Below are 9,189 nucleotides of genomic sequence, written 5' to 3'. Positions count from 1 at the left end.
TTTGTTGACACCTGATGTGTGATGTCCTTCTTGCTTTTATTGGTTGATGAATAAAGCTGTTTTGGCCAATGGCTTAGCAGAGGGAGAGAGAGAGAGAGAGAGAGAGAGAGAGAGAGAGAGAATGAATGAGAAAGTAGGCAGAGTCAAAGAGATGCCATGTAGCTGCTGAAGGAGACAGACACCAGACACCAGAGCCTTAACCGGTAAACCACAGCCTCGTGGTGATACACAGAATAATAAAAATGGGTTAAATTAAGATATAAGTGCTAGCTAGAAAAATGCCTGAACTATAGGCCAAACAATGTTGTAATTAATACAGTTTCTGTATGATTATTTGTGTCTGGGCAACAGGGAAATGAACAAGCAGTCTCTGATTACAGACACCAGCAGTCATCCCTCCCCAGGATTGCACATGGCAACTGTAGAGTTGCCACCCTTGCAAATTATTGGCTTGCCACAATTTTACCTTCATCTTCATAGGGGGTGGGAGGTTATATAAGAATGTTGACACCACACCCTCCCGACACCCTCATGTGACAGTTACAAAGACACAAGAAGCACTCCATAGTTTAGAACACAAATACATAAATTTTTAATCTGCGAAAAATACAAAATGAAACCATGTACAAGTTATGTACAAACCCTTTTTACAAGACAAGAGAGTTATCACTGGTTGTCACAGATGACAGAGTTGGGTAGGTCTTTTCAGAGCACCAGCATTTATTCCCTTCTCCAGTTCTTGTCTGGTCACCTAATTCATCATAGCCACAGTCACCATGCCAGCAATCAGTATGTGAAAGACAGATGGACAAACCACGCTCTTTTCCCTTAATGAACATGTAGGTTGACCTCTGCATATGTAAACCACTGAAATGCTTTTTTTCTTTGTCCCCTGAAGAAATCCCAAATGAAGGTTTTGGTGTTCAGTGGGGGAATAGTCTCTTTCCAGCATCTGCATGGTGGAAATGAGCCAGACACTTTAGGCAGGATGTGATTGTACCACCTGGGAATGGAAGGTTCTTAATTAGGATTTCCAGGCAGATCTGGGTTTATGTTTGAAATGTTGCAGTTCTGTCTGATCATTTGAGTACATAGCGGAAGGAAAAGAAGAAGAGAGGTTTTGGGGTGGGAAAGACTCTGGTTTAGTGTAGACTTGTGGCTTGATTTGTCTCATTGTAGGGGCTCCATTCCCTAATGACTAACCCCTCAAACTGACCCTGGATCCCAAGGGCAGGAAGCTCTGGGTTGCTTTGGCAGGCACATGTGATGTGTATGCATATTTCCATCTAAGACTCTAAACAATAGGACTGTTACTGTATCCTAAAACAGACCCTAGAGAGCGTGGGGGAGGTCAGCTTTGGAGAACAAGAAGAAACACAGAAGTTCCTTAGGGAATAAATAAGGGGAAAATCTTTTCATTGTAACGTTCTACCTAGAAATAAGATCAGTTTTCACCTGTGCAAAAAGCTCTGATGTACAGCCTGGTCCAGGAAAGCCATCAGAACAAGATGACCTTAGCATTTTGTGTATTAAGCCTTTTGCAACTAGAGGGGTCTGGGTGTTCTATGCATAAGGGATGAAGAGCAATGGGATGCCATGAATTGATGAAAGGAGAGATAAACTCATGACCCCTCTTGTTGTGGATGCTTCAGAAGGCTTGCTGTGGCCTAGATGCCCTGTATATTCTCCATTCCTATGGTGTACAATGTGACATAGAGTGGCCTGGTAGTTTCCCACCCAATATAGTTCTCAGGGCAACCACAGGAAAAAAAGACAAGAAGAAAAATGATCCATTCAATCTGCCTCATTACTTCTGAGTCACCATTTCAGATACCCTTCATCTCAACCCTCATGGATGCCTCTTTCTATCTTTAAATACCTTTCTGTTTCCTATTCTCCAAACACTGAATGGATCTGTCTTAATTGCATCTACTTGATTTGTTCCTTTGAGCCCCTGAAAACTCGGTTATAACCCCAGACAGATCTACTCACCCATCATCTAAACCTATGTTTATCCCTTTATTGAACTTAACCACGCTATTCTCTTTATAAGTATCTGGTGTGTGGGTGGCAGGGAGGGGCTTTCATAGGGCCAGGCCTTCCCAAAGCATCTTCTCAACTTTGCCTCCTCAGCCCAAGACAACTTCCTGGTGGGAAAGGATCTCTCTCCTGCCTGTATCAGGAAGAAAGCAGTCCATTTCTCAGCTTCCTGAGTTCGTGTCACATTCTTATCATCTCCTCATCTTCTCTGTACCTCAGCATTGCTCTGTCCTTGGGGTCTGCAGTAAGCATTTCCTTTACAAAGAATCTGTCACTCGTACCCAGCAAGAGAGGCTAATTCAGACTTCAGAAGCTGTTACAATCCATGATATTTATTTGCCGTGCACCTTGTATTTACTGAAAAAAGTCTTTATCGGGTGCTGTTGTTCATGGCATGTCTTCTGTTCCCAAGAGACACAAGTTGTCCAGCAACAAGTGCACAAGGACTCCTTAGTAAACTAATGAAATCACTGATCTATCCATATTTCTGGATGAGCTGGGATGTTGCCTCTCATCTTACCTGACTCTGAAATCCCATCTATTCCACAAAGCTTGACTTAATACTTCAAACCATACCACTGTCTGTTCCTTCTACTCCTGCTCTATTAGAAAAGTGGTGTATATATGCTTACTCTTTCTCTACTGGTTCTTTAGGGTTTCCTTTTAAGCTTACTGCAAGTAAGATTGTGACATGCTCCTTCCTCCAGCCTGAATCATTCCTCTAACTGGTGTTGTCTACTAGTTCCAAGTTACTGGATTACCTGACAAAATGCTTTCATAATGTTGGAAGTTGGAAGTCCTGCATTCTTGATTGTCCTATGATTTGTTGGCAGTCTACCAGATGTTCTTATTATATAATGTCTTTAAAATGGTATAGCCAGCAGGTTTCTTTAAAACAATCTGAAAATCTGTTCCTTCCCCTTCATCTATGTGGTGGATTTACCACTGATATTCTAGTAATTGGCTATCGCAGGGCTGGTGTATGCCTGGCAGAGAGATAATGTGCCAGAGATAATAATATGAAGGAGGCTGTTCAGCTTGATGAGCTGTTATTGAGTGCAACCCATAGGACTTCACAGTGCTGAGAGAATGTTCAGCTGGACAGCCTACATTTCTGGGATACCTTCCAAAAAGAACCAAACATCTCAAAAGCTTCATCCCCAAAAGGGCGCCATCATCCCTGCCAATCACTCTTTGTTCAGACCTTTCAGTGACACTCTCTGACTTTTTAAATCAATTCTCTACTTAATTGTTTTTTTTTTATTTTATGTTCATGTGTGTCTGTGTGGTGGTGTCAGAAGCCCTGGAACTGGAGTTATAGATGGGTGTGAGCCACCATGTGGGTGTTGGGAATTGAACTCAAGTCCTTTGGAAGAGCAGCAAGAGCTTTTAACCACTGAGTGATGCCTCTAGCCCCAAAGCTCTACTTTAACTACCTACTTTCTATCATCTTCTACGAAGTCTTGTCCTACTTTTTCTCAGCTTGTGGCCGCAGACTTACTACCAAAGGTAAGTTTCTCACATATCAAAATCACTTTGGTTATCATTATAACCCCTTAAGTTTCTTCTCACTGGAAAATTCTCAGGATCCCTGTGCCTTCAGTCAAACCATGTATTTCCTACATAACAGCCTCCACAGCCCATCTAAGAATGGGTTCCTATCATTTTCCCCATTTCTGGTTAAGGGAACATATTCTTCCCTATCCTAGGCATTGCCTCTTGCCTGGGTTTCTTAAAGTATCATATCTATCTCCTTTTGTTCTCTGTAACTTTTTCATTGACACCCGGAGTTACCCTCTTTCAGGCCCATTTTCATGCTCAAAACCACAGTTTTTGAGAAGAGAGAGTCTAATTAAGAATCATTTCTGCCTCAAGCCATGTGAGACTGAATATTGAGGAGCTCCTAAGTACTGTAGGGCTAAAGACCTTTGGCCACCTAGGTCCCTTTCTTAATATTTTTTCAAATCACTCTTATCATTGGTACTGAAATATAAAATTTAAGATGTCCTCTGCATTGCCTTATTTTAATGTTAATCTTGGAATAATTAATAGCTAGTAATACATAAGCAACAACCAGTTAGGATAAATTTGGCTTAAACAACCTTAATATTCAACTAGAATATCTACATTTCTGTGATTCCCTTCCAGAAACAACTGAACATCTCAAAATCTTCAGTCCCCAAAGGGCACAATCACTGCCCTTCACTCTGTTCAGAACTTTCAGAGACTCTGACTTTCTATTTATTTGTTCCTTAAACAAATAAATCCAAAGGAGTCATCATTTTCTCAAGTAACCATGGGATTTAAGTGAGAAATTATTGTTTCATAAAGAAAAACACCCATTAAGAGCAGAGGCAGAAAAGAAAGTTCGAAGTAATTTCTCAGTTCCTCTAAGTTTCAAAAATGATGGCTTAAGCCTTTAGTAATAAGGGTGACTGTGTCAGTGATTTTACCACTGTCCCAAAGGCAGAAAATATGAATAAAATAAAAAATGAGAAGATCTGGAGCTGGAACTCAATTCTCAATGAATTTGTGTGATCTCTTGGTAGTCAAGATTTTTCCTGGTCAATTAACTATACTGTTTACCTTTGAGCTCAAAGAAAATTAATGGGAATAATAGCAGGAGAGTAGAGGTGTCCAAACTCTCTCTACATGCTATTGGGCTAGAGATGAAGAGACTAGCGAAAACTGTGCTGGACCAGGAGACAAGGAAGGAGAGGAGTGAGGCTGCAAAGAGAAACCCAGAACCAACAAAACCAGCTCATCAATGATGGAGGTGGATGTTATTGTATGACAGAGGTGGATGTGATGTTATGATAGAGGTGGATGTGATATCACAATAGAGGTGGATGTGATGGTATGATGGGGTGGATGTCATGGGATGATGGAAGTGGGTGTGATGGGATGATGGAGGCAGATGGGATGGGATAACAAAGGTACATGTGATATCATGATGGAGGTGGATGTCATGGGATGATGAAGGTGGATGTGATGGGATGATAGAGGTGGATGTGATGTTATGATGGGGGTTGATGTGATGGGATGATGGAAGTAGATGCAATGTTATGATGAAGGTGGATGTGATGGGATGATGGGGGTGGATGTAATGTTGTGATGGAGGTGGATGTGATATCATGATAGAGGTGGATGTGATGGGATTATGGAGGTGGATGTGATGTTATGATGGAGGTGGATGTGATGGTGTGAGGAGGTGAAACTGACTGTACGAAGGAGGTGAACATGACTGTAAACATTTGCATCTCAACTCTGAGAGCTTCCAAGCTGAAAAGTTCAAAAATGAACCTGACTGTTCTATGTTCAGAGCAGAAAGTGGATATTGGGTTTAGCTCAGAAAGCCTACATGGGCAACAAGGCCAGAAGAGCCATGATTACAGCTCTGGAAAGATTGTCTACAATGACTGAGGCAATGTAACTACTGCCTTAATTGGTCTGAAAGGGACCTTATCCAGCTCAAGGAATCACTCAGTGATTTAAGTCACTGAGACTTGGAGGAGTTAAAGAATATTTTCATAGTTAATTGTATCTGAATGCTCTTGAACTTTCAAATCAGGCACAGTTGGGGGCACTTTTTGTTTTCCATTCAAACTATCCCTAATTTCATACATTTTCTCATTCTCCACTTCAACTCAACAGATACCACTCTAATTCCTTGATTAAAACTACCGTCACTTAAGAAACAAACAAACCAACCAAAACAAAGTGTACCTTGTAGAAGGAAGGCCAGGTTACTTAGTCATGATCAGTCTTAAACATTAACCATTTTAAATGAATACATTCCATCTGCTTTGGAGAGGACATTTTAAAATACAGTTGATTAGACAAAAAGCACATTGCCTGCCTGAGAAAGACGGTGAGGGTAACGATGGACTCACGGGTAGTTTCTGTTTTACAAATGGCCTGATTCCCAAAGCACTCAAGCAACATGAATTTGCCAAACTATCTTTTCTGAAACCCTACAAAGGGACTAGAGATCAGAGCCTTCTAATGTGGAATACGCCAGAGAAGACTGCCATTGCCCCAAGGGGAATATGGTTAGAAAGACAGATTTTTTTTTATTGTTTTGTTTGTCTCTTTGTTTTTTTACCTTTAAAGGACTCAAAACTCAACAAATAGAAACAAATTGGGATCTTTGGGAAATGCCTTGAGACCTCCAGTTATTTTTAATAAATGATATTTCTATTTCAATTGATTGGCCTTGAGTTTTTGACAAAGGTGCCACCACCAGGTCATTTTCTGTAACACCTTAGAATCATACTTGATTTGTTTTTCATTTATTGCTCTATCTTAGAAGAAAATAGAACTATGTTATCATGGGTTTTGAAAGCTGCTTGGTGAACTGAAGGAGTTCCTAGCTGTAGGATACTATCATTGTAGCCATTGTGGTTTTTAAAAAAAAGTTTAGATTTAAATCTCTAGCTATCATGGGAAATGAGATAGGGGTTATGCTTCTGCATAGTGTTGAGACTGCTATTCTTCTAATGAAAGATTATTTAGATAAACAACATTGGTTGCTATAGAAGATCAAAGAACAAATTCAGAGGTGATTAGTAGGAATGAGTGTGAAGAAGAGCCTACTGTGGTTCAGGAAGGAAAGAAGAGCGTGATTGACATAAATGGACTTAGGTAACCCCAATGCAAAATCATGATGTGTAAGGAAGTCTTTGCTTTCAGGAATGCTGTCAATATCCTAGTAGTGGATTCTCCTCACCAACACATTTGGGTTCTGTTGGAAACCAAGAAATGTTTATAAGCCTGAATATAGACTGCTGACATCATTTTAGCCTGAGTAGACTAGTGATTGATTATAAATATTTTTTGTGTTAACAATCCAATTGGACACACATTATATTCACAATACTTTTATAGAACTAATTCTACAAAATGTGACAACAGAGTAACCACAGTCCGACAAGTCACTGCAGGACAATGCCTACGAGGTGGAAGCACAACTACATTGGCTCTGCAGGGAGTGGACAGAGGTGGAAGCTCATTTTGCCTACATTGGTAATTGGAGTCCTTAGTGGACATACGGTTTCATGGCGATTGCATTGCTTTGCTCTGCTCTGATTTGTACTATCATAGCTAGGTACCACAGAGCCATGGTCATCTAAAACATCAATGGAGGAGATGTCATGGGACTTTGGGGGCTATTTTGGTTAGATTGAGGAAGTTTCCACATTTTACATTTTTAAGAAAATAAAAATCACAGTCACGCCCATGCTTCTCTAGAGACCCTGATGATCATATCAGAGGTTGATCACCGTGAGGTTGAAAGACTTTCTGAGTCATTGGAACGAAACACTTGTTGAGTGACTATACACTGGGCATGCATGCAACAGCAGAGATGAGACATCACAATTGCATCTGATGGCTAGAAAAATCTTTTGACCACAGGTTGAAGTGGCTGATACATTTGATTTCATTGCTGGTAATTTTCAAAGGCCTTTTTCTAACAGTCTACTGTAAGAGCATGACTTACTTTCCTTTCGGTTGGTATTGGTTTCATAAATATTTTTAGCGAGTTTGAATGTTTTGTCCCAGCAATTCAACCAAGGAAAGCCAGCAAATGAAAATCTGAGCCAAAGACATCTTCTTGACAATGGACATTGTCGCCGTCTAAATAAATAGTGCATGCTAAGCATTCGGTAAAACTACTCCATGATGTTCACAAACTTCCAGGCTAATAGCTCTGAATGGGGAAAAGAATTCACCAGGTCCTCCCACAGTTGACAGAACTTGTTTGGGTGATTTAGAGTATGAGATGAGGAGCATAACAGCTTGGAGGAGGCCCCACCATGAGAATAACAAACAAGCCTGCTCTTGGTGCACGACTTCCGCATTCTAGATGTACCTGCATATTTTGAGCTGGCTGGTTAAACCTGATCTGGCAATTGCAGAAAAGCTGCAAAAGGCTCTTTCTTTTAGATATATGAACAAAGGCCATGAAACGCTGCATGAAAACCGAAACTACAGAAATCTGACTTTCAATTGTGTGGATAAGTAAGTTTGATTTGCTAAGAGCTGGTGTTAAAACAGATCTAAACACACACCCATCCGGGGAGACACAAATATTCACCTCTGCTCTTGGGACTTTTTTTTTTTATTTTATGTTTATGTAGATTGTTGACTACCTTAAATTCTTTTAGTAATCCATTTTCCTTAATTACAAATCAGGGTGGTGACCATCATTCTCCTCAAAGAAAAAGAAAGAAAGGAGAGAAATACACATTTAAGGAATCTGGCCACTTACTCATTTTGATTTTACATTGCTGTGATATGTGGGAAGATAATCTGGCAATGAAAAAAAAAGAAAAGAAAAAAATATATTTTCTTTCTAATAAATAAAAATAATTTAAAACCCTAGAAGCTATACATGACTATTTTAGTAGTATGTTCATTTATAAATGAAACCATTTCCAAAATACATGGAAGCAATATTCAAGGCAAAGAGAAAGATCTGTCTACTTTATTTTCTTGCAAAGTCTTGCTTACTCTAGTGTTTCCACCAGTGATTCGGCATGGAAGAGGAAGAGAAGTCACATCACCATTATGAAGTTTGTCAGGCTTTAAAAAAATAGTTCTGGTCTCCTGGGAGTCAACATTCATCTTCAACTTCTCTGATTGGAGGGATCAAGCTGCTTGTGGATTTGTATTGGTTGATCTGGTTAGCCATGTGGGTACTCATGGGCTTGATTTGAATGTTTCTGGGATAGGCATTATCCGGTTCATCTGTAAACCATTTCTTTTCTGCTAAAGGGCAAAATGGATAGAGAACAAGAAGGAAAAATGAGAAGCTTAATTAGTCCTAGGTTAAGCTTTTGGAAAGTTCATTGAAAATGCATAAAGGAAATCAATAGAAGCTGACAGTGAGTAATTGCTAAGACAGTGCAGTGGACAGAAGCCCCCAGAACCTGAACCGTGCCTCTCTTTCCTGTAGCAAGTAAAGAACAAAGTGAATCTGCTATTGAGCCTGGGAGACTCTAGGAGTTGGCCAACCTCGAGACTACGCTGGAGTGGACGGATACGGTCCCTACTGTGGAACAAATGGTTCAGACGTTTTCCTGGTTTCACCTCTACCCAGCCTTTTCTTGGCTTTGTTCTGACAAGTCAACTGTACCACTTCTGTCC

The 9,189-nt window shown here is 40.2% G+C and overlaps 1 protein-coding gene across 29 annotated transcripts in view; it reads right to left on the bottom strand.

Moving 5' to 3' along the window:
• Window positions 1-574: 574 nt before the first annotated feature.
• Kcnma1 (potassium calcium-activated channel subfamily M alpha 1) overlaps window positions 575-9,189 on the bottom strand; it is a 729,767-nt gene continuing 721,152 nt past the window's right edge. For 17 of the 29 annotated variants that reach the window (XM_041633822.1, XM_041633826.1, XM_041633825.1 and 14 more), the window contains one exon: window positions 575-8,811. In XM_041633822.1, coding sequence (XP_041489756.1) covers window positions 8,657-8,811 — 155 coding nt within the window. In that variant the 3' untranslated portion in view covers window positions 575-8,656. The remainder of the gene's footprint in view (window positions 8,812-9,189) is intronic. The other 12 variants (XM_041633823.1, XM_041633828.1, XM_041633838.1 and 9 more) reach the window with 1 other exon arrangement.

Source organism: Microtus oregoni, unplaced genomic scaffold (genome assembly GCF_018167655.1).
Source record: "Microtus oregoni isolate MIOR12 unplaced genomic scaffold, Mior012 000045F_ref0000178, whole genome shotgun sequence".
In the NCBI taxonomy this organism is placed as follows: domain Eukaryota; kingdom Metazoa; phylum Chordata; class Mammalia; order Rodentia; family Cricetidae; genus Microtus; species Microtus oregoni.
Note: the sequence above shows the minus strand (reverse complement) of the source record. Positions and strands in the feature narration are given on the sequence as shown.